The sequence below is a fragment of the Trichomonas vaginalis genome, chromosome V (genome assembly GCF_026262505.1).
Source record: "Trichomonas vaginalis G3 chromosome V, whole genome shotgun sequence".
NCBI classification, from domain to species: domain Eukaryota; phylum Parabasalia; order Trichomonadida; family Trichomonadidae; genus Trichomonas; species Trichomonas vaginalis.
This window is the reverse complement of record NC_067207.1, coordinates 30,525,031-30,545,613: the sequence shown is the minus strand read 5'-3', so window position 1 is coordinate 30,545,613 and position 20,583 is coordinate 30,525,031. Positions and strand designations below refer to the sequence as shown.

Sequence of the window (20,583 nt, the reverse complement as noted above, 5' to 3'; positions counted from 1 at the left end):
TGGAACGAACAAATAAAACCAGCAACTTTTGAGTTAAAGAAAACCATTGACGCCTTAGTTGTACTTGCAGGTCAAATTTCAATGTACAATGCTAAAATGAACCCACAATGTTCTAAATGTAAAGCAGCAATGAGGAAATATAACTACTCCGTCAAAGAGATAGAACGTATGCGAAACGACTATGCAGATTTAAAGAAAGAAGCAGAGAAACCAGCAGAAGATAAAATGGACATGTTGACATTTCTGAACAAAAACTATCCAACAGCTGACGATTTCCTTCTATCTGACGTCAAGAAGAAATATAAAGAAACCTTCGGCATAGTTAAAACTTTTGATATCCTTCGTGAAGAAATAGAAGCTACAAAACTGTTTAAAGTCATGAACCATCGCAACATATACCATGTAAAACGCTTGTAAATAGTTATGTTAGAAAAGAGGTGAGAAAACGTGTTAGATCTAACATGCTAACATAAAATATATTTTTATTGAATTCTGTATAAAATTCTGAGTAAAATGACAGATGGAACACATACTTTTTCAGTAAGGACATATGTTAGAAAAGTGGTTAGAAAACGTGTTAGATCTAACATGCTAACATAAAATATATTTTTATTGAATTCTGTATAAAATTCTTGAGTTTTCTACGATGTTAGAAAAGTGGTTAGAAAACGTGTTAGATCTAACATGCTAACATAAAATATATTTTTGGGTCATTTACGCTCATTACGATGAAGAAGTCTTGACAAAGTCTTTACGAAGAAGTTTATTTCCTGTGTTGTTGTCAAAATGTCATGTTGTCACCATTTTCAAAAAGATGTTAGTTGACCGAGTGACCGAGTGACCTGGTTCCACCTAAAATATATTTTTGCCGAAAAAAATGACCAAATTTCATGAATTTCCTCATATGTTTGCTTCCCTCGGAAAACCGAGGATAGAGATTCCGTATGAAAATCGTAAAAAATTGCTACCCCGACTTTTTTCGGTCTTGCATAAAACTCATGAAAATCGTAAAAAAATGACCAAATTTCATGATATAACTGTATCTTTTATACAAAATAAAATTAAAGTTAGTTTTTTTAAAATATTTTTTTTTATTTTGTATGTAAGAACAGGAAATGACAAACACTGAGTTTGAAACAGTTAAAAAGATAGACAATAACACCAAAGTGGTTAGAATTGGTGATTTAAACGTAAGATACTCAAAGAAATACAACAAATATTCTTTGTCAGACATTCTAACACTATCTGAAAAGAAAACATCCCACGACTGGGTTAGAAATGCTTCAACTCAGAAAATTTTGACAAGAAATCCTGAGCTTATGATATCGGTAAGATTCTATGGAACAAGAACATATCTCATCGACAAAAGTCTTATACCAGTAGTTTTGTTCTGGATTGACCCAGTTGTTGGATATAATTTCATAACATATGGTTCATTCGATACTGAACGTTGCAGTGAAGGCTTACTTTATATCGTTCAGAAACCAAAGGACTTCAATACAAAGAGATATAAGATAGGAAGAACATTTAATATAACTCAAAGATATGACAGTACAGTCAATAGAGTTAAGGTTGTGTTTGTAAATGATATGAGAGCTGCTGAAACAGAACTGCTTGAAAAGTTTGAGAAAATGTATGGTGCTCCCATAAAAGGTAAAGAAACGTTTGAAGTAGATGAGATAGCTAAAGCTATAAAATTATTTGACGAAGTTGCTGAAAAATACATGTAAAGCGTTTATTTTTGGTCTTTTATACAAGATAGAAAATAACGCTAATTTTATTTTTTTTATTTTTTTATTTTGTATGTAAAGACAGATATGTCAACAACAGAGAACACAACAACTGCTATCGTTCATGAAGCCATAAATGAAGAATACGAGTACATACAGTATAACAAACAACTCCGTCTCATTCGTTCGGTCAAAGATGACATGTACCAAATGCAAAGTATTTTGAATGCTCTTCGTTCTACAAAGCAAGCACGTCATTGGTTTGAAAACCAACAGACAAAAGAACTTTTAGAAGAATTTCCTCATATGTTTGCGACCGGTAGAAAACCGCGGGTCGAGATTCCGTACGAAAATCGTCAAAATTTGCCAAATGGTTTGAGAGGTTGGTATGTACATAGACTTCTTGTAAATGCTGTTGCAATGTGGGCTTCACCTCGTTACGCTTGTTATATTTTCATGATGTTAGATGAACTTCATAGACAAGAACGTGAAGAGCTAGAGAACAAGCTTGAAGCAAAAGACAAAAACATACAGAAAAGAATACCACGTTCGGTACCAAAAGGTAAGGAAAAGAACTATAAGTATATGATTTACACTGAAGAGATGGAAAATGAAGAAGACAGAGATATGGTTATGTTGCATTTAGTCAGAAGAAACAACAAAAGCTTTTACGACCTTGCTAAGATTTACAAATCTGACAGAAATTGGTTCTATCGCGAAAACTTACCGATTTCAATGACACCAAATGAAGATGTTAAACAGATAGTTCAAGATACGTTACCTCAAACACACTATGATATGAAAGGTTGTACAATTCTTACCTTCAAAGAAGATTTGCCATTGTTAAAGGAAAAAATAACAGAGTATTTTGACAACTTCAAACAAGTAGAGTAAATTGCACTCTTTATTTTTACGCTTGACTTCAGATGGCTCAGGTAGCTCTATAAGTTAAATTGTCTTGTCAAATCCTTCTGGCATTCCGAGTCCTTCCATCAGACAGGAAGAACTCTTCCATCCGACAGAAAAATATTTTCCCGACAACTGGAAGAACTCTTGCATCCGACAGGAAGAACTCTTGCATCCGACAGAAAAAGTTTTTCCTTCCGACAGAAAAAGTTTTCCATCAGACAGGAAAAATTTTTCCAGTTGTTCGTCCGTAAACCATTCAAATTTTCGAAAATTGAGAACTTTTTGGTCGAACGACAGAAAAAGTTTTTCCTTCCGACAGAAAAAATTTTCCCGACAACTGGAAAAGTCCTTCCTTCCAACTGGAAAAGTCCTTCCATCCGACAGGAAGAACTCTTCCATCAGACAGGAAAAGTTCTTCCATCCGACGTTCCTCTTCCTGAATGTCTTCCAAAGCCAGAAGAACCGAAAGCTGCAGCACCACAACAGACTAAGACTAAACACTTAGATTTTTCAAGCTTGACTTTTTACAATTTGAACTTTGTTCGCGTAGATGTGAATTCTGAAAGAAGTATGAGGGTCTTGTATGACTTTGTACTTCTCCCATAGTTCATGTCTGTCAAACTTACCTGCCATGGACTCTTTCATAAGTTCCATGAAATCGTCTTCGGACAATCCAGGGAAAAGTATAATGTCAGTAAGTATTCTTTTAACATCCTTACTTAAACTCTTTGCTGTCTGTACACATATTACGACTGAGATGTTAAAGTGTCTGAGCTTCTTAAGAATTCGACACATATCTTGTTCTCTGTTCTTTAACAAAGGATGAGAAGCAAAGTCATCTAAGATAAGAAGACATCTATGAGGGTACGTTTTCCAATCGTAAGATTGCAATTTCTTCGAAATGTATTCTATCTCTTTCTGTTTGTTTCTGAAGTGTTTCTTCTCTAATATTCTCTGCATTTCCTCATTTGGGTCTTTAAACTTCGAATTTATATACTCATTTATAGCATTGTACTTCAAAACCCTTCTTTGGTACTTCTTTATCCAATCTAACAACTCAGTATCCTTTATACATACTAACTTAGACTTCTTTATAATATCTTTGAACGAATTGACGGTTTGGTCAAATTGACCAGAAGTACTACAAATAACAACTAACTCATAGAATGGGTTCTTCTCATCTAGTTCTTGTTGTTGTGCAGCCATTTTAAGATAAGTGAAAGTCTTACCCGACCCAGGTGGTGCAATTAGACCTGTTATACCATTCTGAGCAAATAAGAACTTGTCATGTATAGGTTTTATCTGAGCATTTTCTAACTTCCTCTTGTTCTTGTTTAAAACATTCTCAAATTTTTTGTCAATGTCAGCAAACTTTTTTTCTAACATATTTTTAGAAAAATTAAAAATTTTTATCTTTTTGAAAATGTCTAGCGATTTTCGCTATCTATATTCGAGAACAAGCTTTTTCGAACAGCAAAACTTTCTGTCATAAAAATCTTACATAGTGTAAACAAGAAAGGTGAATTTGTTCTAAAGTTCTGTTTCTGGGAATATGACAAGAATAAACATTAAGCAGAGGAAGTCTTTAAGTTTGTCAATGAAAGATTTTGACAGAGATGACGCCTCTTGGAAAGATGAAGTCAACAAAAGTTCTTAGAATGCAAAGAAGACACATGCGCTGTTCTTGAAGATGAAATAGAAAACAGAATAGAAGAGCTATTAAAGGACAAAGAACTTTTACATAAATATGGTTCTGAGAAATTTGAAATAAATAAAAAAAGAAGAAGAAGAGAAAGAAAAGAAAGAAAGAAAGAAAAGAAAGTAGAAGAGAAGAAAGAACCAGAGCCAGAGCCAGAGAAAAAGAAATTTGACATGTAAAAATAAAATTTTATTTTTAGAACATTTCTGGGTCAATGTCAATGTTCTCTTCCTCTTTAGGGGCAAACACTGGCTTAGACTCTAAAATCTTTTTACCCAATTTACCTTGAACTTCAACTATCTTAGACTCATAATATTCATAGTCGTCTGCTTTCTTTGGTTCATAAGGTATAACAAGTTTGTATGCTTTACCTTCTTCGAGTTTTGAGAACTTTCTGTCAAAATTTTCTTTGACTGTCAACATACCGTCAATGTATAAGTCTTCAAAAGTTGCACCGTTTTTAGTCACAATAGCAAACTTAACTGGTTCGATGTTCCAAACTTTGCTGAATGAAGACTTTTCAAAATGGTAGAAGTAAACATTCAAATATGTGAATGGGTCTAGTTCTTCTTTAAGTCCTGACATGTACTTGTTTACTGAGATGAATTTTGCCATCTTTTCTATCGGATAAAAAAATATTTTTTTTAAAATTTACTCAGAAAAATTTTTCTTTGTATATACACCATTCTGAACATCTAAAAGACTTTTGACATTTGCCAAGAATGTTCGTTTAGAAGCTGCCATATAACCATATTCTTGACAATATTGTTTATACGAATCGTACAATGACCTTTCATCTAATGACACAAAGTCAGTTTCATCTATAAACAGTTCATATACACTCTTGTTTGCTTCTAACAATGTTTGTCTCTCTTCGGTATGTGGAATTTGTCTTGGATTGAACTTTGAAATATCTAATGTCATAAAATATGAGAACAAGTGGTTGTAAAAGTTAGGTGTCAAAGTTTCTGCTAAGTCGTCAAAATATTCTGTATCTTGCATATGAGAATCTGACGTTCTGACAAACTACATATCTTCTGTCAGAACTTTCTAACTTCATCGGAACAACATTGTTTGAAACCATGATGAAATTTGCAACATTTTCACAAACTCTTTGGTCTTTATATTTTCTTTCAACAACTCCAACTTTGTCTGTTATAAGACTCTTCAAAGCATCTGAGTTTAAAACCTTTGTTGTATCTATACTTTGAAGTTCGTTACATACTATAAGTTTCATATTCTCTATTGAAGAGTTAAATTTACCGCAGATGTTTTCTAAGTTTGTCATATTAGGGTTCGAATAGCCCTCTAACAGTTTGCACAAAATATCTGTAAAGAAAGTGTTCTTACCAGTTCCTTGTTTTCCAATTATAATGAGAGCAGTTTCATTTTTAGCACTTGGATGTTGTAAGATGTTTGCAAACCAACATAAGATATACTCATAGACTCTTTCGTTTCCATTGCATATAATTTCTTTGACATGGTCTAACCAAGCTTCTATAACATTTTCTTTCCATTCTACTTGTTCGTATTTATATCCAGTGAAGATAGAATAGAAGTTTGGAGAAGGTGTATAGAACTTTATACCTCGAACTGAAAAATCTTCAAGTTTTGACAATAAGATATCCCAAGCATCTAACATCTTCATGCCAACTTGTACGACTTTTATTTTCTTAAGTTTCTGTCTACATTCTTGTTCAGACACTATTGTTGCTCTTGGTTTGTTAAAGACAACATCCCATTCTTTCATGACATAACATTCTGGGGCAGAGTCAACATAAATGACTAAACGTTTCAAATTCTCGACTGCTTTGTTATAGTCTCTAAATGGACACATATTTCTGAATGCTTGGAAGTCATAAAAATCTGAAACATCTATTCTGTACATTTTTATAAAAATAAAAAAAATATTTTTTTTATTCTTGACTTTGTTCTTGAGCTATTTGTTGCATTTGTTGTTCTTGAGCTATTTGTTGTTGAAGTTGTTCTTGTAATACAATACTTTCACCAGTTGCATCTTCCAATTCGAAACTTTCTGCCGTCATTGACAAATACATAGGACATAAAAGTTTTACAGGAACAAAGTTTGCGTCAACTAATGTCAACGTTATACTTGCCAAAGTGTTTGAGTTCACTAAGGTTGAAAATTCTGCATTCGAATGAACAATAGGCAAACCAGCAGAGAAAGTGTTGTTTATACGCATAAGTATCTTTTGGTCATAGTAGTTTCTGTCGACATTCGAATAGCACTTTGAACCTAAGTTTGAAACAATATATAAAATAGGTGTACTTAAAGTCAATGGAACAGACAAACCTTGTATGACACCTTTTCCTGTTATAGGAAACTGTTGGTAGTAAAAACCAGATATAAGTTTTGTATTATAGCTCATATCGTTTATAGTAAACTCAGTCGGACATCCAAACATAATGAAACCTGCTCTAGTTGCAGCACATGTTACATCCGTCCTTAAAGTATTAAATAAGTCAACAAAACCTGTTGGTGGTATATCTGAGTAAGTATCTTCAAAGGAGTATTTTTTACCATTCACAACAACAAAGTCTTCTGGTGTCAAAAGAGCAAAACAGGCTTTAGTCGTCATCGTGTTTAAAGTTAGTTTACAATATCGTCCTTGAGGACTTTGTAAGTTTGTTGTTATAGAATTATATGACTCAGGGTTTTTAGTCGTAATAGTATAAACCATTGTGTCTTCTGCCATTTACTTAGCAAATAAATTTTAATGAAATGTTGTGGTCGTCAAATATTTTTATGACGTCTGGGAAACTATACTTTAAGTTCAACGTTTCACCTCCTTTCATAACGTATATCTTGTCAATGACATTATATGAAACACCACAGCAACTAATGTCGGGTTCTATTTCTTTGATGTTTATATCGTCTGCCTCTGTCAAAAGTTTCAATAGTTCTTTCAAAACTTCATGAGGTGCAATGACATATGAGTTCACTTTACAGGGTTGTGTTCGACCAAGTTTAACATTATACCTAAAGCTTGACAAATCTTCTCCTGAGTTTGAAGTTTGTCTTTCAGTTGTTGGTAGTCGTTTCGAATATCTGCAACAGAACTTAAGTCTCTGCTAACTTCAGGATATGTTGGTTGTTCTTTTACAGGAACTATTGTTATACCATCTTTGGTCTTCGTATGGTTTCCCCACTTCAACATCTCTTTCTTTGACATTGACAACAACACTTTGACTGTTTGTTTGAGTTGGTGAATTTAACTTCACATCTGCCACCGCCATTAAACCTTTTGAAACACTCACGCTTCTATTTTTCGGAAATGACATTTTACTTAGAATAAAAGATGGACGTATTTGAGTATCTCTTCGAATTGAAGCAGAACAAAGTTTACACACACAAACAATACAAATACATTGACAGAATAGTTCTTTATACAAACAATGGTAAATGTTATAGAATAGCAGTCTTTTGCTGAACCAAAATATTTTCATAAAGCAAAGAAAGTTGGTATAACTGAAATGGTGAAAGTTCTTGAAGCAGACAAAAATATAACTTCAAAACTTACAGATATTTCTAAAGGAAAGTTTATAATACAATTTTATGTCAAAACTGGCGTACTGTCAATATTTGACGGAGAGAAGTCAGTTCAAGAACAACTTACTGACCTGCTGCAAAATCTGCTCGATGGAAGCTGTCGTTATGCCAATCTGAGGAGCCCCAGCAGGTTTCATCGAACGAATCTTCAAAAGAGCATCTTCCGTGAAAAGTGCTATTGGTTTTGTAAACTTCTTTGCTTTCAATTCATCTGGACCGTCTCTGTCACCAGTATATTGTATTTGAACTGTACCAACAGTTGAAATACCACCCATAAAGTCTTCTGAGTCAGCAAATGGAATGCCAAGCCAAAAGTTTGAACGGTCTCCATTTGTATATTGAGTTTTTTGACCTCCTGTATGAGTCCATACTTTCACATATGGCATAATAGAACTTTGCATTTCAGGGTTAATGGTTGTTGTGAAGTTGTTGTTAAAGTTCATAGCATCTAATGTCAAGTTGTATGACCTCATATCCTCAACTGTAGAATATTCTTCTCTTGGATAATATTTGCCATCTATGTTTATATGGTATTTAATACCAGGGTTGTAGAAGCAAGAATAGTCATTTATAGTTCGTCTGAACAGTACAAACATAGTATCTGCATGTTTCATTGCAGTTGTTAAGGCAATATCTGTTCTTGCACCTGGGTCAGCACTTTGGTTTCCAACTTCACCTGCAAAGTCTTTGACAGATATTTGGTGTATAGGGAACATAAGTGGAACTGCAATATATTTGGCAGCTAAAGCATTTGAAATATCTGGGTCCAACATATAGACTGCAAGTCTGCTTTCTATTCTCTTGCATTCAAATTTTTCGCATGTGAACTTAACTGGGTCCCAAGCATCTCCAGCAGCATTGAAATAATAGTTTACTTCAGTGTTGAGGTTTGAGAAACCAAAGTCTAAGTCAACTTTGTTTTGCAAAAGTCGGCGAATGACATTTTATTTGTTCCCACTACTTCTGTAAGAGTGAATGGGTCTTGTGTTGGTGCAATGACTAAGTTATTTTTGCTTGGAGTAAGTTCGATAGAAATTTTTCCTGCCCAGTTTGGCAAGTATCTTAAAAACCTGAAGATGAGGAAAGATGACAAAGGAACTCTAAGTTTCAATTTTACTTTGGTTACTGCTGCTGCAGTTTGTCCAGAAAGGTTAACATAAACTCCTGGAACGTTAGGGTCAAGTCTTCTTATTTTCTCAATAGTTGCATACTGGTCTGTTTGTTCTCTAGCTTGTGGTTGTACTGAGTTTCTCAAAGCGAACCATTCATAGTTTGCCCATGTTACTGTTTGAACTAAGTCAGAGTTAATATATCTTATATCCCATGAAAACTTCTGGAGCATATTGGTATCCGACATAGAAAATTCCATTGCAACCTTTCTTGTCAGACAACTTGGCAGAAGGTTTTATTTCAATGTCTTGTTCCACGTATAGAAAGAGTTGTCAATAGAAATTATATGAAACCTGTCGCAAGCAATATCTACTGTTGTTGAAGAACCTTCTCCAAACTCACCTACGTTTCCATAAGAAACAGCAGTTGTATATTCGTAAGTTCCAGGAACTATTTCTGACCTTCTAATGGCATTGTCGCATTCGTTATACCATTCGGAAACATTTCCATTCATTAGCATCCAAAAACTGTTGGCGTTATATCTGAGCGGCGTACATTTCATATGGGTAAAAATATAGAATAGTTGGGTTTATATTCATAATAGAACCCACGTGGACCAAGCTTTACTTTCTTCCTGACTGAGTTTTTAACTCTTCTTTTTCCTTCATTGCCCTCTGCTTGAAGTTGTTGCATCTTTGCATTATGTTCATCTAGTATGTTGCAAATTTCCCATGTCCTTTTTGCCTTTTGGCTCTGGTCGCCCATCTCAGGTAACCTATATCCTAGAAAGAGTTTGTCATAGTCTGTATTTGAGTCTTCGCGTATTGTTTGCATGACTCTTTCCTGAGTTTCCGGTTCAAGCTCTTCAAACAGTGCCTGTCCATATGGAATATGCTCGTTTCCAAATATATGTTTTTGTAGCCATTCTGGTTTTCTTTCCATGTTACCAACTATATCTTTTGTGAATGGGAAAGCTTTTACCCAATCTTTCAGTCTTGCGTCGTTTATTTCTGTAGTTGGTTTTATTTTGTCAAGGAACATGTTTTTCAATACTAACATTTCATTTGGTACTGTCCATTTGAGTTTTCTTAAATATTCATCCCTTCTCGTTCATTGTCTGCAAAGTAAGTTTTTATGACATTTTGTAAACTTTCGTTTGCAAGGTCATGTACAATAGGTTCTCTTCCTTCTCTCCCTAACTTTCTTTCTAAACTCTTCACCAAATATACCATCTCTATGGTTCTGTGTAGTTCTTTGAGATAAATGTTCTAGAACGTCAGGTGTTATATTTCCATCAGCCATGTTCATTTCATACTGGTCCAAAATATCTGCATGTTTCATATCTTTCAATGGCATTAAAGCCGCGCTTAAAATACCAGCTATATCTGGTTCACCATTGACTTCCATTGCGTCTACAACTTCTTGGAATTGTGGTTGTAAGTTTATGAACCACCTATCCGGATTAGCTTTATGACCCCATCTCATTGTAGTTCCATCGTCTGCAGAAACAAAAGTAGGTTTGTTTCCATCTTGGTTAGGTTCTGAATGAACTTTAAACAATGTTTCATTTCTATATGTTTTCTTGAAATTTAACCTTTTATTTTCACCGAGTTCATCCGAAGATTGAACGTTAAATGCTCGTAAGTAAAAAGGGTTGTTGTATTTGTGTACATTTTTTTTCAGTTCTTCCATTCTATGCTGAATATTTTCATCTGGTGTTGGAGTCTTTTGTATGTCGGCAAACATTTTTCGATATTCTTCTACTATGTCAGCCGAATTTTTTTAGACTCTTGGAAAGATTCCATATTCTCCGCATACTCTTGTTGAGGGTCAAGATTTTTCGGCTGTTCCAAATCTTCATCTAGTTCTGTGAAGTTAGTTTCCAAAGGAGGACTTGTTCGTTTCCTTCAGGCTCTTCTAGCTGTTGTTGCTGAACTATTTCTTCCATGTCTGGTTGTATCTGAACTTCTTCCTGTGGAGTTTCTTGTACCTCATCTGCTGGCATTTCATATATTCCGAGACCGTTTTCAACAATTTCCCTATCTACGTCATCCGCATTCATAAGCTTTTGTTCTTTCGTTCCGTCTCTATTTTTTACGCGTTTCATGACGAAAGTTGAATTGTCATTTAGCTCTGACATCAAATATCTCGGAGTAAATTCATCCATGTCATTTGGATGATATGCTATTAAATCATATCCCTTAGCGAGCTTGTATTTTCCAGGTTTGAGATTATATCCGTTTTGGTGCTGAGCCATAAAGCTAAATAGGTTCGGGTCAGTATTTCCATCCTTGAACTTTCCAATAGCTTCTTTATATCTGTCACTAAAGTCAACAGTATCTGGGAAACCACACTCTTCTTTAAGCATTTTTAAGAATTCTTGGTTTCCTTGTTCTCTACTTCTTTTATGTCCTTGCTCTGTTTGTGGTTGTTGTTGTGCAGGGTTTTGAACTGTTGGTTGCTGTGCTGGTTGTTGTGTTTGGTTGTTGTGTTGGTTTTGGTGCATGCCTGTGTCTGTGTCCATGTGACGATGTAAATGTTTAGGTAGTCCTGGTGCAGGTGCTTCTCTTGGAGGGTTTGGTGGTATATAAGTTCCACCAGCTGGCACATATGTTCCATCTGCAGCGTAATGTCCTACCTGACTTTTCGTTTTTAAGAAAGCATTTACTAGGTCTGTTTTGGTCTGTTGTAACTCTTTTTCTTGACTTTCCACAACAGTTGCTCTAACGGCGTCATAGGCACTTTGAACTGCCTGTCTCGTTGCTGCATCTGTTATTTTCGTCATATTTTGTGCTACTTCTTTTAACTCTTTGTCGAAACCTTCAGACTTCAGTTTCTTTCCAGATGAGAAGTCGTTCACTTGTTTCACCTTACTATGAAGAGCTTCGAAGGCGTTCTTAAAGTCAGCATTTTTAAAGCTTCATTTGAACTGTCTTCATCCGCTTGTATTTTTGTCCTTATTGACCCTATGAGTTGGGCTGCTTTAGCGTTGGCTTGGGCATCTAACCAGTCATTGTTAGCTTTTATATATTCTGCGCTTTTCATTGCCTTTTGCATGGCTGCGTCGTTATTTTTACTTTCTTGTGCTAAGTTTTCATACTGTACGGTTTGGTTTTGCAACTGTAAAAGTTTTTCTGCCTTTACATTTGCTTCAACTTCTTTTTTATACTCATCGCTATCCATATATGTCTTCAGGGCTTTTTGTTTTATCTCTTCATCTTTCAGTACTTTATATTGAGTAGTATGGTTTTTCAAATTTATGACATCTTGTTCCATTTTTGCTACTTCTGCTGCTTTTTCTGACACTTTTTTCGCATATTCCTCTGTACTTAGTTCTTTCAGTTGTTCTTCTTTCTTCTTTTTCTCTACGTTTAACTCATTGAGTTTCTTTGTGTGTCTGTCATATTCTAGTTTCTTTTCGTTTTCACTTATTTGCTTCTGTATGTCTATGTTTGACTTTTTGACATCTGTTATTTGATTTTTGAGTGAACTCAAATTCATTTGACTTTGAGGGTTATAAGCTGTTCCGTCTGCAGCTCCACCATAGCCTGCCATTTTCGCTAAAAGTGCCGCTCTTAAACCTCCACTCTGTGCACCAAACTCGGTTTAAAAGCATAGGATTGCTTGACATTTGTTGCAACATAGTGGGGTCATTCAGCATTTGTTGTTGCAACTGTTGTTGTGGTGTCAGTTTTACTATTGGATGTTTCAATGCTCTCTTCCTCTTACGTATATTCTTACGTAGCTTACGTGGCATTTTAAGTGAAGTTAAAAAGCGGTTTTTGACAGATGTTTATATGACACTTTTTGTTCAGCACAAAAAACTACTCGGTCAAAGTGTTGTCAGTTTTGTAAAATAACCGTCCTATCTCATTCTATAAGGGGAAAAGGCTTCTCAAAGTATACTTCCTTGGAACGCCTGTAACTTTTCCTGTAGCGACGATAGACCCTTACTTGTCCGGACAAAGTTATACTATTTTGAGTGCTCTACAAAAAAGTCAACGCGACGACTCTCAAAAACCGTTGTGTAAAAAGTTTTACCGTTGGACAAAAAAGTATATATAGAAAACAAAAAACGTTTATAGTTCATTCAATATTTGAGATGGAACGGTTTTCCAACGGTAACTATTAAATAAAATAAAAAAATAGAGGGGGTTACCGTTGACGAAAACGGTTTATTTTAAACTTTTCTATGAGTAGTCCGAAAAAAACAGTTTATTTTTTCTAATGGCATTCGCTAGCGTGTTCGCTCCAAATTCACCTGAAGAAATTGCTTGCAAACTTTCAGCACCCACAGGTTTAGAGCCTCAATATCAAACTGCAGCATCTACACATTCTCCAAGCAGAACAGACAATTCTTCGCTCAATCCAAAGCCACTTTCACTACCAAAAACAATACCAAACGAGCTCCGTATTACAAAGAACCACAGCAACGCTGAACTACGCAAAATACTACTCAGATTGTCTGAAGAATACTTCAATTCAAAGCCAGAAGAAAGAGTTCCTGCAACTTTTAACAAAGAATATTGTGAACAACTCAACAAAGTTCTTGCAGACTTTACCAAACTACAAAAAGAAACACCTGACCCATTCGAATTAGGTGACACAATTGTCAACTATTTTCCAACAATAACAAAGATAATGGTTGACAGAACTATATGTCAGCTTATTGAAAGTCTTCCACCCAAAGCTGCAAAAAAAGTCGAACAGTTTTGGGTCGAATTCAAATTAAAGAGTTATGGATATCAGGATGACGAAGAAGAACGTGAGTACGGACAAGAAACAGCAAAATGGCAATGTCTTAGCTCACTCAACCCCAAGTTCAAACCATTATTTTACTCAGACAACAACACAATTCAAGTACGCAAAATTGCTATTCATTTCGTTAACCAAGCAGAAGACATTGAAGAAGGAGACTCTATCTCAGTTTATGTTTGCTACTGCAAATTTTTCAAGGACGAATTTGGAGGACCAATTCTCATGCATGTCTTCAAGCCACGTCAGCAACTCTACGTTGAAACTGAAATAACACTCATGCATGGAATGTATCTCAAGTTTGAAAGCCAATTGGAAAACACATACAACATTTGGCTTTCATACATTCAGTTCGATACACCAGATGACTTTGATGTTGAAGAAGAAGACTCTACTCAAGAAGATGAACCACAAGACTCAATCCAAGAAGAGTCCTCCGAATTCACACCCGAAGACTAACAATTTTCCGAATAAAAACTTCATTTATACTAAACATCTTCAGGGCTAGAGGGCACGAAGTGCCTGGAAGCCCCACTACCTTTTTTTTTTTTTTTTTTTTTTTTTTTTTTACTCGTATGTTGTAAATGTGATTTAGAAAGGATATTCTGAGGTTATAGGGATGAATGAAATTTTGTTGGATCCAAATCGGTATCAATTAATTGGGTGGTTTTTAACCAGATTTTGGAGACCTAAATTTTATAACAAAATTTACTTCAATTTCTAATTCATATAATCCTAAAAATCATTTTCTTAAGGGTGCACTTTCCACTTTTTGGGGGCGGCGACAAATTTGCCCAGCCAGTAAAGTATTCAATTTTTTTGCATTTTTTTTAAAGCTTCTTAACTTAAATCATGGAATGTCTCAAAGACAAAAGTAGCATACAGCATGTAAAGCTAAAGAAAGATAATCATAATTAATACCTTAATTTTTAATATTACGCATTTTTAGGTGCAAAATTTAAAAACATTCTAATACAATAGAGCAGTTTCCAAAAGTAGCATACAGCATGCAAAGCTAAAGAAAGATAATCATAATTAATACCTTTAAAGTTTAAAATCTTGATTTTTTTTAAAATCAAATATTTATAACTTTAATACATACAGCTTAAACCTTATACTTGTTTTCTCTTGTGAGAAAGCAATCTTACAAAGCTAACAATCCTAAAAAATAAAGAATTAAAATTTCATACAATCTTTCTTCGAATCTGTTCTTTTCTTAAGCCGCGAGCAAAGCGAGTGGCTTAGTTTCGTAATTTCATACAATCTTTTTTCGAATCTGTTCTTTTCTTAAGCCGCGAGCGAAGCGAGTGGCTTAGTTTCGTAATTTCATACAATCTTTTTTCGAATCTGTTCTTTTCTTAAGCCACTCGCTTCGCTCGCGGCTTAGTTTCGTAATTTCATATAATCTTTTTTCGAATTTGTTCTTTTTGTCTCCCGCGAGCGAAGCGAGTGGCTTTTTATTTTTTTTAATTTTTTTTCTTTCTTACTTTTTTTCCCTTACTTACAAATTTGATAGTAACTTACCAAATCTCTCTATCATATAATAATAAATTAATCCATTTTTTGTTTCAAATCTGACACTTTACATTTCTGACATGTAAGCCTGTCAGTTTTCACTTCACCTCACTGGGCAAGTTTGTGCCCCCCTCCACTTTTTGAAATTCTCATAAAAAATCAATATGTCTTTATTTTAATAGCAGAAAAAAAAAAAAAAAGGGAGTGGGGCCTCCAGGCACTTCGTGCCCTCTAGCCCCAAAGATGTTTAGTATGCAATGAGGTATAAAATGAGGTTTTTTTTGGGTGAAGGGGGCTTCCCAGGGGCTGCGCCCCTTCTAGCCCTTAAAATTTTTGAAAGTCGTTGTCGTTGACTTTTCGGTAGAGGACTCAAAATAGTATAACTATGTCCGGACAAGTAAGGGTCTATCGTCGCTACAGTAAAGTTACGGGCGTTCAAAGAAGTATACTTTGAGAGACTCTTTAGAAACTTTAGACGTTTTACATAACCATCCATGTTTTTACTTTACATCCGATAAAAGTGGTTTGGAAACCGTTATGAGATGGTTAGAGGACATACATGACTATGAGTTTAGATATGACAAGATTGTTATATACGAAAACGATAAAAACAGTTTGACAGAAAAGTGACAACTTTACGTGTCAAAAATATAAAAAGTGATATTTTATTCATCATTATCTTCTTCATAATTTATTTCATATTCTTCGTCTTACCAACAAAAGATGGGAATGTGAACAATTGCGGGCAATTTTTAGCCATTTTGGCTTGGAACTAGAGCCTGCGAGGTACATGGATAGTATCAGTACCTCACAGGCTCTAGTTCTCTATATGGTGCCGAGAAATTTTGGTGAAATGTGGTCGCATTTCACCAAAAATTTTTCGGCGCCATAGGATGAATTGGAGGGTGAGAGATATTATTTCATACAATACTACTCTCACCCTCCAATTCCCAGCCAAAATGGCTAAAAATTGCCCGCAATGTGAACAATTGCGGGCAATTTTTAGCCATTTTGGCTTGGAACTAGAGCCTGCGAGGTACATGGATAGTATCAGTACCTCACAGGCTCTAGTTCTCTATATGGCGCCGAGAAATTTTGGTGAAATGTGGTCGCATTTCACCAAAAATTTTTCGGCGCCATAGGATGAATTGGAGGGTGAGAGATATTATTTCATACAATACTACTCTCACCCTCCAATTCCCAGCCAAAATGGCTAAAAATTGCCCGCAATGTGAACAATTGCGGGCAATTTTTAGCCATTTTGGCTTGGAACTAGAGCCTGCGAGGTACATGGATAGTATCAGTACCTCACAGGCTCTAGTTCTCTATATGGCGCCGAGAAATTTTGGTGAAATGTGGTCGCATTTCACCAAAAATTTTTCGGCGCCATAGGATGAATTGGAGGTGAGAGATATTATTTCATACAATACTACTCTCACCCTCCAATTCCCAGCCAAAATGGCTAAAAATTGCCCGCAATGTGAACAATTGCGGGCAATTTTTAGCCATTTTGGCTTGGAACTAGAGCCTGCGAGGTACATGGATAGTATCAGTACCTCACAGGCTCTAGTTCTCTATATGGCGCCGAGAAATTTTGGTGAAATGTGGTCGCATTTCACCAAAATTTTTTCGGCGCCATAGGATGAATTGGAGGGTGAGAGATATTATTTCATACAATACTACTCTCACCCTCAATTTTAATTACTTAAACTCATTCTATTTTTTTGACATGTAAATGTCACTTTTACTGAGATCTGACACAATGTCAGATCTCTTTTTTTCGTATATAAGAAGATAGAATATGAGAGAGGTCCTATAAACCGGAGAAAGTGTCATATAAACATCTGTCAAAAGCCTCTTTTTAACTTCACTTAAAATGCCACGTAAGATACGTAAGAATATACGTAAGAGGAAGAGAGCATTGAAACATCCAATAGTAAAACTAACACCACAACAACAGTTGCAACAACAAATGCTGAATGACCCCACCATGTTGCAACAAATGTCAAGCAACCCTATGCTCTTAAACCGAGTCATTGGTGCACAGAGTGGAGGTTTAAGAGCGGCACTTTTAGCGAAAATGGCAGGCTATGGTGGAGCTGCAGACGGAACAGCCTATAACCCTCAAAGTCAAATGAATTTGAGTTCACTCAAAAATCAAATATCAGATGTCAAAAAGTCAAACATAGACATACAGAAGCAAATAAGTGAAAACGAAAAGAAACTAGAATACGACAGACACACAAAGAAACTCAATGAGTTAAACGTAGAGAAAAAGAAGAAAGAAGAACAACTGAAAGAACTAAGTACAGAGCAATATGCAAAAAAAGTGTCAGAAAAAGCAGCAGAAGTAGCAAAAATGGAACAAGATGTTGTAAATTTGAAAAACCATACTACTCAATATAAAGTACTGAAAGATGAAGAGATAAAACAAAAAGCCCTGAAGACATATATGGATAGCGATGAGTATAAAAAAGAAGTTGAAGCAAATGTAAAGGCAGAAAAACTTTTACAGTTGCAAAACCAAACCGTACAGTATGAAAACTTAGCACAAGAAAGTAAAAATAACGACGCAGCCATGCAAAAGGCAATGAAAAGCGCAGAATATATAAAAGCTAACAATGACTGGTTAGATGCCCAAGCCAACGCTAAAGCAGCCCAGCTTATAGGGTCAATAAGGACAAAAATACAAGCGGATGAAGACAGTTCAAATGAAGCTTTAATGAATGCTGACTTTAAGAACGCCTTCGAAGCTCTTCATAGTAAGGTGAAACTAGTGAACGACTTCTCATCTGGAAAGAAACTGAAGTCTGAAGGTTTCGACAACGAGTTAAGAGAAGTAGCACAAAATATGACGAAAATAACAGATGCAGCAACGAGACAGGCAGTTCAAAGTGCCTATGACGCCGTTAGAGCAACTGTTGTGGAAAGTCAAGAAAAAGAGTTACAACAGACCAAAACAGACCTAGTAAATGCTTTCTTAAAAACGAAAAGTCAGGTAGGACACTATGCTGCAGATGGAACATATGTGCCAGCTGGTGGAACTTATATACCAGCTGGTGGAACTTATATACTAGCTAGTGGAACCTATATACCACCAAACCCTCCAAGAGAAGCACCTGCACCAGGACTACCTAAAACATTTACATCGTCACATGGACACAGACACAGGCATGCACCAAAACCAGCACAACAACCACCTCCACAACCAGCACAGCAACCAACAGTTCAAAACCCTGCACAACAACCAACAGTTCAAAACACTGCACAACAACCACCTCCACAACCAGCACAGCAACAACCAGCACAGCAACCACAAACAGAGCAAGGAAACCAAGAATTCTTAAAAATGCTTAAAGAAGACTATGGTTACCCAGATACTCTTGACTTTAGTGACAGATATAAAGAAGCTATTAGAAAGTTCAAGGAAGGAAATACTGACCCGAACCTATTTAGCTTTATGGCTCAGCACCAAATGGGATATAATTTCAAACCTGGAAAATACAAGCTCGCTAAGGGATATGATTTAATAGCATATCATCCAAATGACATGAATGAATTTACTCCGAGATATTTGGTGTCAGAGCTAAATGACAATTCAACTCTCTTCATGAAACGCGTAAAAAATAGAGACGGAACGAAAGAAGAAAGGTTTATGAGTCCGGATGACTTAGATAGGGAACTTGTTAAAAACGGTCTCGGAATATATGAAATGCCAGCAGATGAGGTACAAGAAACTCAACAGGAAGAAGTTCAGATACAACCAGACATGGAAGAAATAGTTCAGCAACAACAGCTAGAAGAGCCTGAAGGAAACGAACAAGTCCCTCCTTTGGAAACTAACTTCACAGAACTAGATGAAGATTTGGAACAGCCGAAAAATCTTGACCCTCAACAAGAGTATGAGGTGAATATGGAATCTTTCCAAGAGTCTAAAAAAAATTCGGCTGACATAGTAGAAGAATATCGAAAAATGTTTGCGACATACAAAAGACTCCAACACCAGATGAAAATATTCAGCATAGAATGGAAGTACTGAAAGAAAATGTACGCAAATACAACAACCCTTTTTACTTACGACCATACAACGTTCAATCTTTGGATGAACTCGGTGAAAATAAAAGGTTAAATTTCAACAAAACATATAGAAATGAAACATTGTTTAAAGTTCATTCAGAACCTAACCAAGATGGAAACAAACCTACTTTTGTTTCTGCAGACGATGGAACTACAATGAGATGGGGTCATAAAGCTAACCCGGATAGGTGGTTCATAAACTTACAACCACAATTCCAAGAAGTTGTAGACGCAATGGAAGTGAATGGTGAACCAGATATAGCTGGTATTTTAAGCGCGGCTTTAATGCCATTGAAAGATATGAAAGATGCAGATATTTTGGACCAGTATGAAATGAACATGGCTGATGGAAATATAACACCTGACGTTCTAAAACATTTATCTCAAAGAACTACACAGAACCATAGAGATGGTATATTTGGTGAAGAGTTTAGAAAGAAAGTTAGGGAGGGAGAAGGAAGAGAACCTATTGTACATGACCTTGCAAACGAAAGTTTACAAAATGTCATAAAAACTTACTTTGCAGACAATGAACTGAGAAGGGATGAATATTTAAGAAAACTCAAATGGACAGTACCAAATGAAATGTTAGTATTGAAAAACATGTTCCTTGACAAAATAAAACCAACTACAGAAATAAATGACGCAAGACTGAAACATTGGGTAAAAGCTTTCCATTCACAAAAGATATTGTTGGTAACATGGAAAGAAAACCAGAATGGCTACAAAAACATATATTTGGAAACGAGCTTATTCCATATGGACAAGCTCTGTTTGAAGAGCTTGAACCGGAAACTCAGGAAAGAGTCATGCAAACAATACGCGAAGACTCAAATACAAACTATGACAAAATCTTTCTAGGATATAGGTTACCTGAGATGGGCGACCAGAGCCCAAAGGCAAAAAGGACATGGGAAATTTACAACATACTAGGTGAACATGAGGCAAAGATGCAACAACTTGAAGCAGAGGGCAAGTTACCAAAAGCGACAGCAAAGAAGAAGAGAAGAGTAGAACAAAGTGAAAGTAGTGAAGAACTAACTTCATCTAGTGAAAGTAGTGGCAATGAAGGAAAAAGAAGAGTTAAAAACTCAGTCAGGAAGAAAGTAAAGCTTGGTCCACGTGGGTTCTATTATGACACATAAATCCAACTATTCTATATTTTTACACATATGAAATGTACGCCGCTCAGAATATAACGCCAACAGTTTTGGATG

The 20,583-nt window shown here is 35.6% G+C and overlaps 7 protein-coding genes and 6 pseudogenes across 13 annotated transcripts, besides 8 other annotated features; 7 read left to right on the top strand and 6 right to left on the bottom strand.

The window, feature by feature from the left end:
• Window positions 1–14,343: part of a mobile genetic element that runs on past the window's edge.
• TVAGG3_0431530 (organellar and viral DNA polymerase type B) lies at window positions 97–417 on the top strand (the record flags this gene model as incomplete). The annotated part of the gene is made up of 1 exon (XM_051233790.1): window positions 97–417. One exon carries the CDS (start codon window positions 97–99, stop codon window positions 415–417), a length of 321 nt encoding a protein of 106 aa, XP_051103520.1.
• Window positions 1,371–1,730, top strand: TVAGG3_0431520 (organellar and viral DNA polymerase type B; the record flags this gene model as incomplete). The annotated part of the gene is made up of 1 exon (XM_051233789.1): window positions 1,371–1,730. A coding segment is annotated over one exon (360 nt), but the record flags the coding sequence as incomplete, so codon positions are not given.
• Window positions 1,818–2,624, top strand: TVAGG3_0431510 (KilA, N-terminal/APSES-type HTH, DNA-binding family; the record flags this gene model as incomplete). Its single annotated transcript, XM_051233788.1, has 1 exon — window positions 1,818–2,624. The coding sequence occupies one exon, from the start codon at window positions 1,818–1,820 to the stop codon at window positions 2,622–2,624; it is 807 nt and encodes a 268-aa protein (XP_051103518.1).
• Window positions 2,657–2,914, top strand: TVAGG3_0431500 (annotated as a pseudogene). The gene has a single exon. A coding segment is annotated over exon 1 (258 nt).
• Window positions 3,150–3,599, bottom strand: TVAGG3_0431490 (protein of unknown function, DUF4106 family; the record flags this gene model as incomplete). The annotated part of the gene is made up of 1 exon (XM_051233787.1): window positions 3,150–3,599. One exon carries the CDS (start codon window positions 3,597–3,599, stop codon window positions 3,150–3,152), a length of 450 nt encoding a protein of 149 aa, XP_051103517.1.
• TVAGG3_0431480 (protein of unknown function, DUF4108 family) lies at window positions 4,534–4,953 on the bottom strand (the record flags this gene model as incomplete). The annotated part of the gene is made up of 1 exon (XM_051233786.1): window positions 4,534–4,953. The coding sequence occupies one exon, from the start codon at window positions 4,951–4,953 to the stop codon at window positions 4,534–4,536; it is 420 nt and encodes a 139-aa protein (XP_051103516.1).
• TVAGG3_0431470 lies at window positions 4,990–6,226 on the bottom strand (annotated as a pseudogene). The gene has a single exon. A coding segment is annotated over exon 1 (1,237 nt).
• Window positions 6,255–7,055, bottom strand: TVAGG3_0431460 (uncharacterized protein; the record flags this gene model as incomplete). The annotated part of the gene is made up of 1 exon (XM_051233785.1): window positions 6,255–7,055. The coding sequence occupies one exon, from the start codon at window positions 7,053–7,055 to the stop codon at window positions 6,255–6,257; it is 801 nt and encodes a 266-aa protein (XP_051103515.1).
• On the bottom strand, window positions 8,181–9,174 carry TVAGG3_0431450 (annotated as a pseudogene). Its single transcript has one exon. A coding segment is annotated over exon 1 (994 nt).
• Window positions 11,042–12,776, bottom strand: TVAGG3_0431440 (annotated as a pseudogene). Its single transcript has one exon. A coding segment is annotated over exon 1 (1,735 nt).
• Window positions 13,661–14,233, top strand: TVAGG3_0431430 (uncharacterized protein; the record flags this gene model as incomplete). The annotated part of the gene is made up of 1 exon (XM_001295424.2): window positions 13,661–14,233. One exon carries the CDS (start codon window positions 13,661–13,663, stop codon window positions 14,231–14,233), a length of 573 nt encoding a protein of 190 aa, XP_001295425.2.
• Window positions 14,344–14,549: 206 nt separating the features above from the next.
• Window positions 14,550–15,423: a mobile genetic element.
• A 453-nt stretch (window positions 15,424–15,876) lies between these two features.
• Window positions 15,877–15,938: a mobile genetic element.
• Window positions 15,939–16,058: 120 nt separating this feature from the next.
• Window positions 16,059–16,163: a mobile genetic element.
• Window positions 16,164–16,308: 145 nt separating this feature from the next.
• Window positions 16,309–16,413: a mobile genetic element.
• A 145-nt stretch (window positions 16,414–16,558) lies between these two features.
• Window positions 16,559–16,663: a mobile genetic element.
• A 144-nt stretch (window positions 16,664–16,807) lies between these two features.
• Window positions 16,808–16,916: a mobile genetic element.
• An 825-nt stretch (window positions 16,917–17,741) lies between these two features.
• Window positions 17,742–19,336, top strand: TVAGG3_0431350 (annotated as a pseudogene). Its single transcript has one exon. A coding segment is annotated over exon 1 (1,595 nt).
• Window positions 19,337–19,465: 129 nt separating this feature from the next.
• Window positions 19,466–20,583: part of a mobile genetic element that runs on past the window's edge.
• On the top strand, window positions 19,523–20,330 carry TVAGG3_0431340 (annotated as a pseudogene). The gene has a single exon. A coding segment is annotated over exon 1 (808 nt).